Genomic DNA, 16,943 nt, shown 5'->3' on the forward strand with positions numbered 1-16,943 from the left:
TTCTACTTTCAAAATATATCCACGGTCCTGCTATTTCTCTCCCATACCATTATGAAGGGCATGAAAATCTCTTTCTTGAGCTGCTGAAGTACCCTTCTGCTCCTACTTTTGCCCCTTATGGTCTATTCTTCACACAGCAGCCAGTGCAACCCTCTTAGAATTTAAGTAAGGTCATGTCACTCTTCTGCTGAAACCCTGCTTGGTTCCCCATTCTCTCAGAGTAAAAGCCATAGTCTTTACATGACCTTCAAGATCCCACATAATCTGGCCTCATCACCACCTTAATCCTTCTGCTTCAGCTACCTTGGCCTCCTTCATACTTCTCTTTTGACTCTAGGTGTTCTTTCTGTTTAGAATGGTTTTTCCCCAGATATCCACTTGATTCATTACCTCACCTCGTCCAAGTCTTTACTCAAATCTCACCTTTTCAATAAGATATATCCTGACCGCTTTATAAAATGTTATAAACTATCCTGCCCCCACCCGCATTCCTGATTTCCCTTACTTGGCTCTTTTTTTTCCCCATAGCACTTTTCACCTAATGTACTATATAATTAACTGATTATTGTCTGCTTCCTCTTACTAGAATATAAGCTCCATGAGAACAGGAATCTTGCTCTGTTTTGTTCATGAAAGCATCCCACGTGCCTACAACAGTGTCTGGCATAGAGGAGCAGCTCAATAAATGTGTTGAATTAATGAACAGACATAACTTTTTTCAAAATTAAAATAATCTGGAACCTTTTTTTCCCCATTAATAAAAATGTATATAGTGAATATCTTTCCATATCACTTTTAATGGCTATTCAGTACATGGCTATATTGCCCTACCACAACTTACCTAAACAATTTTCTTTAACTGAACATTTAGATAGTTACCAGTTTTTCTCTATTATAAATAATGTAATGAATATCTCTTGATATAAGTATTTGTTACATGACTTATTTCTTTGGGAAATATTTATAGATGTAGAATTGTTGGATCAAAGGAAGTGTGCATTGTTAAGAATAAATATATTCTACTGCTCTTACCAGCAATGCATGAGAATGCTCCTTTCCCTACATCCTTACCTGGACAAGTTATTAATGAATTAAAGCAGTCAGAAAATATTGTAGAATTGCATACCTGAAACCTTTACAATTTTGTTAACCTGTGTCACCCCAATAAATTCAATAAAAAAGGAAAAAAAGGAAAAATAAAGGTCAGATAAACCTAGGTTCATATCTGGGTCTGCCATTAACAAGCTTAAATTATAGTATCTATAAAATGGGGATAATAGTTGCACCTTCCTCACCCCATTACTGTGAGTATTAAAGGAGACAATGTATATGTAAAACACTTACTTAGTACACTGTGTGACTCCCAGTAAACATTCAATAAAATGCTGAGTTTATTTCTACCATTATATGACTTAAAAGAAATCAAATTAAAGTGACCTGCACATTATTACAGGAATGCCAACCAATTAGTAACTATAATAAAGTATTTCTTTAAGGTTCAACTTTTTTAATCACTTAACATCAAATTAAAAATATTCCTAAATATAATGCAAATAAATGGGGGAAACAATAGTATTACTACCCTGTTCCTCACTTTTGTTTTCCTTTTGACAGCAAGAAACCATAACAATGGTTTACATTCCCTGGCTTGCCTTTAATGTGTACACACAGTGCACCACACCCCCAATACACACACCCAAATACAGACACTGAGAAAGGAAATGGTGTCTTAAGCAGCTGCTCCAACTGGATCAGTAACCAAGGGAACACAGTAAATTCCTAATCAAGGCCTTTCGTAGGCTAGCCACGTATAGTTCCAATTAAAACAACAAATTACTATAGGAGGAAGTGGCTATTCTTTCTCCAGCCTCAAAAAAAAAAATGCAAAAATAAATGCTTCTCATGACGCCTGACTACAGGCACTTGGTGGCCCTACCTTATCTGTGTATTCTGCTCACCTGATATAAAACTGTTAATCCTTGAGTGTATGTAACTAAAACTGCTAATGCATAGCTGTATTTTTCTCTGCCTTTCTGCCTATATAAATATCTCCTCACTCGCCTAAAGTTAGAGCACTATCAAGCCTTCTTGGAACTCTGCTCTCCGGAAATATTCTCCGATGGGCCCAAATAAAAATCTCTTCTTAAACCTACAGAGGTTCAAGTCTTCGCTTCATTGACCACCCCCCTACACACACACACACACGCCCATTTTAACGCCTTTTGTAGGTCCTGACATCCACGTCAGTCACCTCGCAAACGTCAGCTCATCCCATATGTCCCTGGGAGGTGTGCCTTGCTGGGTTATAAATTCAAACCCGTGCCAGACCCGCAATACCAAGAGCCCTGCCAAAAACAAACAAACAAAAAACAAAAAAAAAACAAAAACAAAAACAAAAAACGGCTTCTCTCCCTGTCTAAGGACTAGCAACCTGAACCCGGATGCGCCCCGGACAGGCGCGTGGGGCAGGGTCGGAGGCTGCCCGGGCTCCCGCACTCGCCCCCACGGCCAAGGCCAAGTGCAGGCCAGGAGCCCCGGCGCATCCCACGGACGCGCACCGCGCACTAGGTCGGCCAGCGCCCCTCTCCGCCCGCAGCACCCACCTAGCTCCTCGTGCCCTGCCGACTCGACCGCCGCCGGCGCCGCCGCTTCCATCTCTCTGGGGTCTCCAGGACGCCGCCGCCCCGGTGCTCGCTTTCCTGCCTCTGCGTGGCGGGCTTCAGGCCGAGATCTCCGCAACCGAACAGACCTACGCCCTGCGCCCGCCTCTGCCTGCGACGCTCCCCGCCTGCTCGCTGAGGAGCATGCGCAGGGGGGCGGGCCGGCCCGGCCCAGGAGCTGGGGCGCGAGGGGCTCTCCTGGTTGGTGTTTGGAGTCAGCTGTCAGCGAAGGGCCCCAAGGTAGCATACCCGAGTGAGGGGAGGCAAGGCGGGCGAAAGGCGGAATAACGGAAGAACAGGGGCGTTTGGAGACAACTGGAAGTTGGAGGAGAGGGGAGTCTTTAAAGATGACCACGAACTTAAATTTGAGGAGCCCATGTATTTGCAAGGCTTTAGCATTTCATAAGAAACCTTGGAGAATACAAAGTAGGAGGGGATTTGCCCCTATCCCTGTTGGGGTTGACTACTCCTTGGTTATCAGTCTCCCTATGCCCAGATTTGGAGATATAGGGTGCACTCGGGTAGAATTTAGTTTAGCCAGATAATTTCACTTTGAGGATTTTTCAGTGCTCTTTAAAGATATTTGACGTTAATCGCAGTGCTGAAAGGAAATCAAGGTTAAGAGTAATTATATTGATGGGGTGTAAAATATTCTTAAGCACTATACATGCCTTGTCTTATTTAATTCTGATGAGAAACTTGTGAGAATTCTAATGTTTCTATCCATTCCATAGATGAGGGCATTAAGGCACACAGAGCTAAGTAACTTGTCCAAGAATAGAAAACTCGCAAGTGGCAAAGATGGAATTCTATCTGCAGCTGGAGCTGGGGCTCTCATGTGGATGCCAATAAATATTTGCTGCATCAATGGATGAAGTATGTATGCTTTCAATAAGGAAAATTATTTTAATTTTAACATTGCTTTCATTCTTTCACTTCATAGTTCTTTAAAGTCAGGACACCAGACAACACTTTTTCTGTCGGTTCCATTTCCGGGGGCGGGGTCTTCTTAGAAAAGTTGTGGGGTTGGGGGGGTCTAATTTCGAGGATCACTAGTGTAACTACATGGTGATGGTGTTAAATATTTTAAATTCCGAGACTAAGAAGGTTCACAATTACATAATATCTGAATCTTTCTCCCTGTTGCATCTTTTGTAGGTTCCACTAGTGGTAATCATGGTTTCCCAAAACCCTTTGCTTTCCTTTAGGTCAACCCCAATCACTCATAAACACATGCAAACCCCAAAGAAAGGTTTTACTTAAAATGCTCCTGACATATGACAAAGATATTGGGGAGAAAACTCTACTAGATTATAACTAGAGGAATAGTCCCTAACTGGTGTTGGTGTGGGGCACCTGGTTAGAGATCAGTGAGAGAGAAGACAGGCAACAGACAGGTAATTGCTCATAAAACCACCCATTGCTGGGAGAATACTTGAGATAGTGTCTAGAAAGAGGAACATTATCCTCCGAGTGTTAAAATGGATCAAAGGTCACTGTCCTGCAATCTCAGGATCAGGAAAAGCAGATCTGGCAGTGTGGTAGGAAAAAAGGTGTGATCTGCAATGGAATCCTGTATATAACTTCTGACTCCCCCAAAACTTAACTACTAATAGCCTACTATGGACTGGAAGACTTAACAGTAACATAAACTGTTGGTTAACACATATTTTGTATGTTACATGTATTATATACTCTATTCTTATAATAAGGTAAGCTGGAGAAAAAATGTTATTAAGAAAATCATAAGGAAGAGGAAATACATTTTACAATGCTGTACTATATGTGTCGATAATTGTAAGTTTATGTCATCTGCTTACAAGATGAATCATGCCTGCCAGTGTGTACATAAATATTTTCTTTTGTTAAACACTATAGATGTTACATATATTATTAACACTAGACGTCAAAAATGAAAATATAATGTGACAAAGAAATCCATATTCATTTACAGGTATAACGATTCATGCATTGAAAACAAAAAAGCAGCAATATGATTGCTTCACAGTAGCCTAGCCTAATGAATAAATCATTATAAAATTTCTATGGCATACGGTATTGCAGGCATATTCATATACAGTATTGGAAACACTGTTACTTTTTTTAAATATCACTTATCCATGATGATAAGCTGATACACAGTTTCTCCAATTAAGAGAGAGACACACACAGAAGGGGGATGGTCATACTGTACAATATTATAATTCTCTGAAAGCAAAGTTATAAAATAAAAAATTAACACATTATTAATTTTATATGAAATATTACTCATCTTATATCTATGTAAGGCTAGGCTATGCACTTCCATACAAGTCTTGCACATGGTGAATACTTAGACAATGAGAGTGACACAAAAATGTCTCGTACAGTTATTAGATTTTCACACAAAGGCATATACCATGCACAACAGATAGGTTTAGTAACTGTACTGCACTATCATGATGTACTATTTGTTCAATGAAAGTGAATCATTATAAAGGTCTTTTATCCTCTCTGTCTTTATGTTGAATAGGCTGAGAAGGGGGAGGAGGAAGACAGGTGGGTTGATCTTGCTGTCGCAAGGTGGCAGAGGCTGCAGGAAAGGTGGAGGAGGAAGTGGAGGCAGGCACACTCAGTGTAACTTTATAGAAATATGTTGTGATTTCTGTCTGACTCTTTTGCTTTTTTATTTCTCTAAAAATGTTTCTATATGGTACAGTCCTCCTCCCACTGTTTGTTCTAGTATCAGTGCCATATCATAGAAGGGTCCCTGCTATAAAATAAGTCAAAAGCAGTCTTGAATAATCAGAACCCTTCTGCCAGATTGCCTAATGTCAATTTGTTTTTTAGCTCTGCTTCTATGTCTTCCTCATCCTCTGGTACTCGTTCAGAAGTCCTCTCCATCAAGTTGTCTTCTCTTAATGCCTCTGATGTCATGTCTATTAGCTCTTCAATTTCTCCAAGATCCATATCTTGAAAACCCTTCATGCCCCAACCTTTTTTTTTTTTTTTTTTTTTTGGTCATATCTGCAATCTCTTCTATGATTTCTTTGATTGGCTCTCTCATAAACCTTGTGAAGTCGTGTACAACACATAGACAGTTTTCTTCAGCAGGAATTTACTGTTTCAGGTTTGATGGCTTTTGTGGCTTTTTCTATAGCAACAATGGCATTTTCAATGGTATAATTCTTCCAGGCTTTCATCATGTTCTATCAGGGTTCTCTTTTATGGTGGTGACAGTCCTTACTATTAAATATCCTTTGTAGCATTTTTTTCCTAGAATAGGACAATTTCCTCTACATTGAAAAACCCGTTTAGGCAGATATCCTTTCTCTTCAATTATTCTGTTAATGCCATGTGGGAATTTCATCAAACCATTCTTTGTTGGCATTAAATTCTCCAACTTTAGATCCTTTGCCTTCCTTTTGCTTTAAGATAGCATATAATGACCTTGCTTTTCCTTGAATCACATTAGGAGTATAAAGGTATGTCTTATAGCAATCCTGCACCCACATAAAAGCTGCATTTTCAATAAAGATTAAAAGGTATTTTGCAAAAAAGCGCAAGATTTTCACACTTGGAGTAGCTATGATGACAGCTTCATGAATTTCCCTTTTTTTTTTTTTTTAAGTAATTGTCCCTACACTGGATTCATTTATCTTGAAATGGCAGGCAACTGCAGCTGCAGACATGAATCTACAGCACATATCAAGCAATTCAACTTATAATATCATGACTTCTTTCTGTTTCTCGGGAGCACTTCATACCATTACTAGTGGCACTTCATATGGATCCCATGGTATTAGACAAGGTTTACTGTATTGCACTAAACAAGATGAAAAACACACAAGAACCATGAGACATCACTTTTTGCTGCAAAATGCAATGTACTGGAGCGATGAACTGCTCATGTGGAGATGATTAGCGTCACTTGGCATTTTAATGGGATACCCACAACATTTGAACTCAGTGCAATAGCAACAGGAGGTGGCGACAAAGTTATTTCAATAGTACTGTATAGAGTACAGTAAATTTCATGCAGTTGTGATTTAATACTGTATCTTTACATTTCTTTAATTTCCCTCAACTGCAGATGGTGCCATGTATGGCCTGAGTAAGTTTTGATAAATTTTAAGTCTTTATAATAGATTTATGTATATTTTATGGTAGCAAATGATAAAATAGACTAGTATCTATATATATTTTTGCATTTATGACATATCTAACTTTTCCTTAATTTTTTTTTAAATTTCTAGGCTGTGCAGTTCCCTGCGAGATTTTTCAAATTTTTCACAGTTACCCAAAATTTTTTTCAAATATATTTACTGAAAAAACATGCAAATAAATGGACCTGTGCAGTTCAAAACTATGTTGTTCAAGGATCAACTGTACTATCTATGTACCAGGGAAAATATGATGCGCCTGATAACACTCTCCATTTGACTTCCATTTTTCCCTCTAGATCTGCTTTCCCTCCTTTTCCACCTTGCTCTGGGCCCCAGAAAGGTATCCTGTGGAGTGTTTCTCTGGGCTCCCTGAGCTCTGGCTTCCAGTTAGATTTGATGATGGGAGGTAGTGGAAGAGATCATAACACAGAGGTTAAATAGGCCAGGAACTCATTCCTCTGGCACACTCCTCACTACAGGTCGGCTGTATTCCTTCATGAAAGCCACAGCTTCTGCCAGGCAGCCCTCTCCTGGGTTCCTGTGAACATTCCTTCCTGTTGCCTGTCCAGGCCCAGAGGTAGGAATGCTCTTCCTCCCCACTGCCTGCCTAGGCATTTTCCTAAAAACCTGCCTTGTCTACCTGACCCCTTCAATTAGTACTTTGAATGAGTGTGCAGGCTCTTTCCTAGCAAGCCCCTTATAAATGCACATATCATAATCTCATTTGTTTCTCTAAAAAATATATCAACTATTATCTCCATTTTACAAGAAACTGAAATTGAGAGAAGTTAAGCAACTTGCTCAAAGTCCAATAGTAGAGTCAAGATTCAACTACACTGTCTCCAGAAACATTTATTCAGGCAATAGGAAATGACATCCTCATCCCAGAAAGTTCTTAAAACTTGGAACCCTATGGGCTTTCATGACCACTTCAATAACTTTGTTGGGAATGGTTATTGATACAGGCCAATAATTGCCAGGTAGCAGAACAGCAGTTACTGAAGCAGCTGTTGTCTTGATTTGGGCCAAAAACCCAGACCACTGAACAAAAAAACAAAACAACAACAACAAAGAAACAAAAACGAAATAAAATAAAGCATGCTGGATAGAATGGTACATATAGGTAGTGAATGAGGGTTCCCTGTTGTATGTCATTCACGTTGCCCATCCATCAACCTCTTTCCCCTTCCTCAGGGCTGTTAAACTGGAAGCCCGTCCTCTGATCTTCCCTTCACCTTGTTCAGTCCCAGGAGGGTCCTATTGAAGACATTCTGTTCTAGAACTGGACCATCAGGTTATAAATTATCATGGAAAAATTGTCCATGGAACTTCCATTTTTCTGTCATTTGGCAGTAGGGCAGGGATTGGGGTTAAAAAAGGGGTCAAATGATAACAGCCAGTTTAGTTAAGTTTAGTCCCCTTAACTAGATTCTTGTTCTTCACCTTTTCTTTCATAGTCATATCAAAAAATTAAGAAAATAAGAGTTCTCACATCATAATGGTCTAGTTAATTTTGTTAAAAGTAGTATAGTGCCCTGGGTGGTGTGGCTCAGTGGATGGGGCACTGGCCTGCGAACCAAAGAGTTGCCAGTTCGATTCCCAGTCAAGGCACATGCCTGGGTTGTGGGCCAGATCCCTAGTAGGGGGCCTGCAAGAGGTAACCACACATTGATGCTATCTCTTTCTCCCTCCTTTCCTCTCTGTCTAAAAGTAAAAAAAAAAATAAAAACAGAAAAAATAATATAGTAATAAATATAATAACAAGGAGATCTAACTTCCATTGAGCCAGGCCTCATGCTAAGTGCATTTCAGTATTACTTCATTTCTCCTGCACAATAACCCTATGAAATAGGTGTTACCTCACCCCATTTTTAGCTGAAAAACACTGAAGCTTAGGTAGCCTAAGAAACTTTCCCGAAGTCCCACACCCAGAAACCAAGTTCAGTTGCAACTCCAGGGCATGTGCTCTAAGCCGCTGTGCCTCACCGCTGCAGGAGGACCTAGCTCCTGGACTGGCAGGCTGTGGGTACTATTCCAGGCCAGTGCTGTGATTTAGTCACTAGAGCATTGCACATGTCTGTCTATTCATTCTCATACAGCTAATGAAAGATCAGGAAGATGGTCATGAAATCATGTAACTGAGCTTCACTATTGGGGCCTAATACTTATGTGAATGCCCCCACTACCATGTTCAACACTGTCTTCTGAAAATATTACTTTTTGAAGGGCAACAGAAAAAGCAACTTAGGGCAAGCGCTAGGAAGCACACATTTCCTTTCCCATGTGGTATTTATTCCTCTTGGAATTTATCATAAATGGAAAAAGGGCTTTAAAGCTTGTTCTTAAGTCCCAAGTGTAATTCCAAAGGCTCAAAAGAAAAGAAAGGTTTTCAGAAATGTGCTTTTTTTCCATTTTAAGCATTATGTGTTGTTTAAACATTAACCTACAAGAAAGTTATTTAACTTGTGTCATCGTCTAATGAAACTATTGTTATGCTGAGTACAGAAGTCTGCGTTTCTGTGGATACCAAGAATTCACGATCCTCACATGTAAATTACAAAGTCCTCTCTGTTTCTTTTTAACACTAAAGCCTATTTTGGGATTTTGTTTGACAGGCTCTACCTGTCAGCTTTTGTGTAGCTTATTTTTCATCACAGTTCAAAGGGAGTATGTGAAAGACTTACTTATGATAAATAGGTCACCTGAGACATATGTCATGCATGAAGAATCTTACAATTCCTACTACTTGGAACACTTTCCATGGGGATTCAAGAAGCCTCTTCATGAGTTAATAACATTGTTATTATCAGCCACACTGGGGAAAAAATAGAACCATCCCTCACTAGGGAAATCAGCCTAAGGGATGCTAATCCCCACTGGACCTCATTAGAGAAAGTAAACACAAACATATAACCTGCTTTTTGTCAATAAAAAGAAGTGTCAGGGATGTTAGAAAGCTTCCACTCAGTAGGAAAGAGACATCCCTGTTAGTGGATTGCACTCTAGCTCATGTCCTTAGAAGCTTTTGAGAAAAGAGGTCCCTAGAAAAAGAAAATGCCCCCAACCTGTTTCCTTTAAGTCCCAGCTGGTTGCCAGTCACATGAAGCTCCATTTATATGGTACATCCCTGTCCATTTTGTTTTTCAGTCATAATAAGACATAATTGTTCATTCTTTGATTTTTCCCTCCTAAAAATAGCGAAGCTCTTTGACCTAATTTTCTCAGAAGACAGCATCCATTTTATAATAATTTAGGTCAATGATTGATTTCTTAAAGATGAACCACTGAATTAAGTCAGAGAAGTGATGAATTGACAAGGAATAGTTCATTTTGCATAATATGTTTCCTAATTAATCTTCTAGTCAGCTCTTTGGACCTCCATTAGTTGTGCCAAAAGACTCTTTACTATCTAACAAGTTTGACTTTATCTTCATTGGTGGTCATTCAAGTGGGACGTTTTAAGGAAATTTTAAAAAACGCTATTTATATCACAACATTCAGAATTTTAAAAATAAAGCTCTTAATTATAGCTTTATTTTCATGTCAAATACCAAAATTTAATTCTGAAATATAGAGCTTCATGGGTAAAATCTGCTGGACTTGAACTAGCACACTAGTGATGGGGCCAGAGTACAGGTTCCATTCGTGGGGGGATAGCTTTTCCACTGGAGAGGGTGCCTCCTGGAGTTGACTATAAGTTACAGCCTTGTACTCTAAACAGTGCCTCTCCACGAAGAATAAGTTCCAAGACCCCCAGATACATACTATAAAACCACAAATATATAGTATATATGCTTTTTTCCCTATACATAAACAAACATGCACAGAAAAGAAGTGAATCTCAAAGTCACACAGTCAGTAAAAACCAGGGCCCTGACTCTGATCTGATAGATGTCAAAGCTTCTATTCATTCTCTCATTCCCTCCGCATACTTTAGGCTTCTGGCATCGTTCTAGGCCCTAAAATATTGACTCCATGCCCTATGCCTCTGAGAAGTCAGATGTGTTTTCCAGATTATGGTAGCTATATATTTATTTATTTATTTATTTTTTGGCCAATATGTTCAGAAATTATGGGAAAGCCCGGGTAATTTTTGCTACATGTCTGTTTCATTCAGAACAAAATAAAGATGATTCTACATTAAAAAAAAAATAAGCCTTTCAAAATCAACAAATATTCCTTGATAATGGAGTCCTTGGATGGAGGAGGGCCAATATTCTGTAACTCCTCTACCAATCAACTTAGGAAGACAAAATGGTCCATTGTAAAAGAACAGTTATCAAAGCATAGCTATATATGCCAAGGATTAACTGGACTGAACAACTTCTCAAATCTGCAAGGGTTAAAATAAAGAGAAATACTTTCTGGTTGAGCTGGTGATGTATTGCCCCTTAAATCTCCAAGTCTGTACGTAGTAGGGAAGGCTATAGCGGTTCTGAGGATGGAGAAATAAATAGGATTCGGAGGACAGGGAATACTTCACAAAGGAACTCATCTCGCAGTGAGCCTTGAAGAGAAGGTCAGGATTTGGAGAAACCCTGGCATGTCCACTTGACTGGAGAGTCCAGAAGACATTGGACACAGTCAGTGTGACTCTCAAGTTCAGGCATCAGCTTTGCTGCCAGGAGGATAGGAGTCAATGCCTGTCCGCCATCACCAGGCAGTATTTGCAGGAGCGGCCTGGCTTTCCTCAACTGACCCAACACGTGACTTGCTAAGTGAGAAGCCTGCTCTTCTTGCATTATGTTAGGGGTTTATTAAATCAACCCATTAGCTGTTGCTCAGTCCCTTCAGGATTATTCAGGCATACCTAGAGTTTTTTAGTGCTTGCTCTCAGGATTTCCACCTTATCTCCTCCTTTGGCACTTATCTGTTGTTGAAAGTAGTAGCTGTCACTGACTCCATTTCCAGTGGGATGATCTGTTCTCTGATAGCCAATGTTCCAGTTTGCCTGGGATAATCCGAATTTGCTCTGTTGTTTCCAATGTCCTAGTTTAAACAGTACGTTACATGCCTTCCAACATGGGAGCATGTGCCCAGAAAGCCACTTTGGCCCCTTACCCAACAAGGTGGGTCCATATTTCTAATATTGTTCACTGGGATATAATGCCAACACTTTCATTGTGGATTTGGATAAGTGGGAACTGAAGAATTTTGAATACAATGTAGTCTCTGACCAAGGCAGAGTTCACCAACAAAGCTGCTCTTTGCCAAGAGAGGTGAGGCAGGGGCAAAAGTAACTGTAGAGCAAAGCAGAACCTGAGAAATACCTAAAAGGAGCAGAAACAAAGGGCAATGAAGATACAGAGGAAGGAGAAAGAAGTTGTGACTTGAGGGATGGTATGGATTCATGGAAATAGAATTTATTATTTATCATTATCATAATGACATTAACTAGTATTTATGGAAGGCTTATTATGACTCAAGACCTATTCTCAGTACTTAAAATGTATTTTTATCTAAATTAGTGTCATTTAAGCTTGCTCTTGGAAAAAAGGTATAATTGAAAGAAACAGAAATGAAGAAAGGATGTTCCTCGTAGCAAGAAAAGACAAATGGAAGGCATGATGTCAGGAGGCATTCAGGAAACACTAAATATTATAATCCATTTTGGCCAGACTTTGGGCTATGTAAGGAATGAAGGGAGATAAGACACAAAACAAAAGTTGATGCCTTAAGTTTTGCAATGAGAAACCTGAGACTTACTGACTAGGCATTGAGGTTTCATTACAGCAGTGGCTTTGACCCATGGATCTACATCTGGGTCCCTTGAGGAGCTTTCTCGGAATACACACACCCGTGCCCCACTTTTGAGGCTGGGTTATTTGGAGTCTAGTAATCTGCACCTTTTCAAAACTCCTGGCCAATTTTGCTGTACACCCCAGGGTGAGAACTACTCATAGAAAGGCTTCTTTTCTGGGAAATAAGATGATTAGATCTGAGTTTTAGGAAGACTTAGCCAGCAAGGTAGAAGATAGTCTGGGACACAGCCTGACCTCAGAAGGCTGAGTCAGTAAGTCCCTGCAACAGCAAGTGAAAAGTCAGCAGGCCTGGTGGGCGGTGGCGGTGGGCACGTTCTGCTGAAGTGAACAAACCACAGCGCTAGAATCAGTAGGTCTGTGCACTGGCCACCTGGGAAGAGGGAATTTGAGATGACGCTGATACTTAAGCCCATGTTAAGGGGCTGGTGGTGTTCATGGTGGAGATAGGAAAAAACAGGAAAAAGATTCTATTGTAAGGTGAAAATGATGAGTCTGGTTTTGAACACACTACTGCGTTTGAGATGACAATAGGTGACATTAGGGGGAGACAGACACCAGGCAATCAGAAATTTCCATCTAGAACTTGGGCTCTATTTGGAGTCATTTGAATTGAGGTGACAGGGGTTTTGGCTCATTCAAATTTTTGTTGAATAAATGAAAATGTAAAAAAGATTCCCAAGCATAAAATTTGGGGAAGCTTCCCATTAAGGGGTAGGGGAAAGAAGATGCTACAGGAGAAGTCACAAGAATGCAAAGTCGTCAAAGACAAGTGAAAAAAGATTTCAGCAACGAAGGTTCCTTCAGCATCCGACACTTCTAAATTGTGAAAAAGGGTAAGAGTGTGAATTGCCTAAGAGTGTTTGGATGTAAAGTACAGAAGCGGATTGTGGCTAGCTTAACCAGAAAAAGGAAGTGAAGACTAGTGCCTGAAGAAGGATTCTGACAGCGCCCAGACAGTCACTGGGAGAGATGAACAGGAAAGACTCGGGGGGAGAAGGGACCAGGCCAGCGCTGGTGTCCTTCTAGGAACCCACAAACCCTGCTCTAGGTGGCACAGCCTTTAATGCAGCTTTGCTCCGGTGAATATTGTGCCTCTCAATCCGGTCTCCGACTCGCAGCCCAGTTTGTGTCTGTTACCATCCTGGGGCCAATCAACTGTGGCCACAGGAGCAGTGTCGGCAAAACCAGGTGGTCACCCCAGCTGGAGTCTAGCTCATGGACCCCAGCACCGATCATAAAAACTCCAGTGTTCTGACAAAAAGTTCTCATTGAAAATTAATCTGTTAATTCTCTATCAGGGCAGACATTGCTAATTTCCTGCCCAATGTCTCTGTTTTGTTTTTGAAATTTCTTTTTGCTACAAAATGCATTTCTTTCCTGCCAGATAAAATTCTCCAACTGCATGTGAGGATACATATTATAAGGTCCTTCTTTGATAGATGTCCTGTTTACGAGAGTCATTTCTAACTATTAAAATGCATACCAAACAAAACATCTCCATCCCTTAAAATATACGGTAAATAAACTGCCAATATATAAGCCATAAGTCTGGTCATAGACATGAGTGCCATGCTATTCTTCACTGAGGAGCCTAGAGCAATAATGACACATAGCCCCATGATGACATCCCCGGCAGCAAGCTCCTGCAGTTCATCGGCTGATTGTGAGGATAGCTGCTGTTGTGTCAGTGAGTTTTGTGTGACAAAAGAGTTAAGTGCAGACAAAGAAGTATGACATACGCAACATGGAGAGGCATTTCACAGAATGCACACACCATTCAGGTAAATCAATGGAGAGTAGAATGGAAGCTTGATGCACAGAAATCTGTTCACACTATCCCACTGGGCACTCCATTTCACGGCACCGTCTCACTGGGCACTCAATAAATATTAAGGTAAGAATAAGAGGATAAATTGGAACATTGCCTTGGTGCCCAATACCTGCCTTCAAGAGTGGGCCTAGGGTATGAATTTTTTGTATACAATTTTCTATTTGGAAAGCCATCCATTTCCTTATCTTTAGATTCTTCATTAGCATTTAGCGACTTCCTGCACACTGGCAGCATTGGTCCATGCCGGACCTTCTTTAATCCATTTTATTACACTATGACAAAGAAAAATAAAAACAATAAAAACGTAAAATTTCAAAAAATACAATGGTTTATATATCCCTCCTGTAAATTTGATTAATGTATGGAACGAATCCTTAGAGAGAAACTTTCTCTTCATTGATCAATAAAATTAGGCTTTTGGTCTGTGGGGGTAAATTGAGGTCATGATGCCACCTTGCAAGGCCCGTGACAGATCAATAGTGGCCTCATCCTGGCAGACATGCTCTTATCATCATTGCGTGTGTTCTGTTTTAGCCACTGTAGACCCAAATGCTTATCTTTCCACACTGCCTATCTGGATCAATGAACAATGTCAGCAGAACAAACTCAACTTCCACAACATTTAGTCACAGTACAAGAAATCCATTTCTTAGTTTTCAGTCTTTTGCTTATATGCCAGGGGATATTAGTCAATGATTTTTGAGGTGCAAAAACTAAAAATAGCCACCATATAGTAAGTTTTAACTATGTGCCATGAGTGGTGCTATACAATAATTTGTAATATCTCAATAAATCTTACCACAGCCTGCCCAGCACCCAGTGAGAATAAGCTACTGGTACCTCAGCCACAACTACAACCTACATCTTGTACTCTTTGTGTTTACCAAGCTGTGACCTCTATTTCACACAGCGCCCCTGATCTTGGCTCCTCGCCTTTCGTCCCCAGCAGTGCCATAGCCCAGCGATCCAGGTCTGATTCTGATCCCTTTGAATATTCTCAGCTATATTCACTCCTGCCCATCAGCGCAGGCTCGCAATGACTTACTGGGCCCAGGCTGGGACACAGGTGGGCAGCAACCGTCCTGGCTGCAGCCCATAAAGCCGTGGTCTAGCCTCACAGTGGAATTGGCCCTCGTGTGTTCCAGGACCCCGGAAACAGGGGACTGCTGGCTCCAGAAGAGGCCCCAGGGAGAGACAATGAGTGTAGCTTTGGGTCTGTAAGATGCTAGACACCTGAGCCCACCCAAGCTCAGGGGTCAGAACTGTTCTAATACCCTGCAGGCGTTGCGAATGCAAAATGAAGCCCTGAGGAAATCCATCCAGACTGATCATTTAATTTATTGACAAACTTGGGACCGTATTTGAGGCTAGAACAGGACTCTTTTTAACAATGACACTTAGTAGCAAGTGAGAATGTCCTGGGTCAACTAGCACACGTGCTCAAGGTTGTGCCTGTGCCAGGGGCTGCCATGAGTTTGACTAGGCTAGCTGCCACTCTGCAATGGCTGCTCCTCCTTGTGGTTCCCGCTGGCATTGTGGGACAAGATTCCTGGTGAGCTTTAGAGTCTCAGCTTCTTTCTTGGAGACGTTGTTTGCTAACTCTTGGGTTGCTATGAGACTTGCAGACTGGGGCTTGGGCTCCATATTGCAGGGAAGAACTGCATCATATATATTCATGAACATACATGAATATATATGATGCACACGCACACACACATATATAAGTACATATATGTAAGTGCATATATGTATGCACACTTATGTAGGTACATTATGCACTTATTTATTTATACAGGAGGTATACTTTCCTGTATGTTTAAACTTTCATTTGAAAACACATGTCATTTCTATTATGATAGTACACTGAATTTCCCCAGGCCATAGGCACTAATAAGTCCACCTTTAATAAATTCCCAATTTCCCCTGGCTTATTTTCCCACATACTCTGACCTCCTAGCCTCTGAGAATCATCATGAAATGTCGTACGTGCTTAACAGACTTTACTGTCTGAGCCACCTCTAGCTGCCACATCAAGAGCCAGCATCTCGGCTGTGACTCAGCAAGCACAGTGATACACTCAGGGCGCCTAAGCCAGGCAGCTTGGAGACTGGTTACGGTGGTTACAACGGGCTCCTGTGGGGAACAGTGTAGGAGGGGAAACTTACTCTTTTAACTGTAAGACTGTTGTGCCTTTTAAAATTTTGTCCATGTACATAACAGCATTCTTTCAGAGACAAAAATAATTAAATTTTTTTAAAGCTGTGTAGGTAGCCCTGGCTGGATGCTAAGTTGGTTGGAACATCGTCCCAGTACACCAAGGTTTTCGGTTCAATCACTGGTCAGGGCACATACACAAATCAACAAATGAGTTCATAAATAAGTGGAACAACAAATTGATCTCTCTCTCTCACTCCCATCTCTCCCTCTCTCTCCATTCCTCTCTCAAAAATCAATTTTGAAAAATTGATAAAGCTATGCAGGTAACTTTATAGGAGCCCGCTAGAATGGCTCTCTGGTTTCTATGTTATACTCTGATAGTAAAAAC

The 16,943-nt window shown here is 40.7% G+C and overlaps 1 protein-coding gene across 1 annotated transcript in view; it reads right to left on the reverse strand.

Annotated features, from left to right (window-relative positions):
* Positions 1 to 2,783, reverse strand: part of SLC36A4 (solute carrier family 36 member 4) — a 48,736-nt gene extending 45,953 nt beyond the window's left edge. The window contains exon 1 of the mRNA XM_054577695.1: positions 2,604 to 2,783. Within this exon, the coding sequence (XP_054433670.1) occupies positions 2,604 to 2,655 (52 nt within the window). The 5' untranslated portion in view covers positions 2,656 to 2,783. The remainder of the gene's footprint in view (positions 1 to 2,603) is intronic.
* Positions 2,784 to 16,943: the final 14,160 nt, after the last annotated feature.

The sequence above is a fragment of the Pteronotus mesoamericanus genome, unplaced genomic scaffold (assembly GCF_021234165.1).
Source record: "Pteronotus mesoamericanus isolate MK-2021 breed Mesoamerican mustached bat unplaced genomic scaffold, CSHL_Meso_final contig_457, whole genome shotgun sequence".
NCBI classification, from domain to species: Eukaryota; Metazoa; Chordata; class Mammalia; order Chiroptera; family Mormoopidae; genus Pteronotus; species Pteronotus mesoamericanus.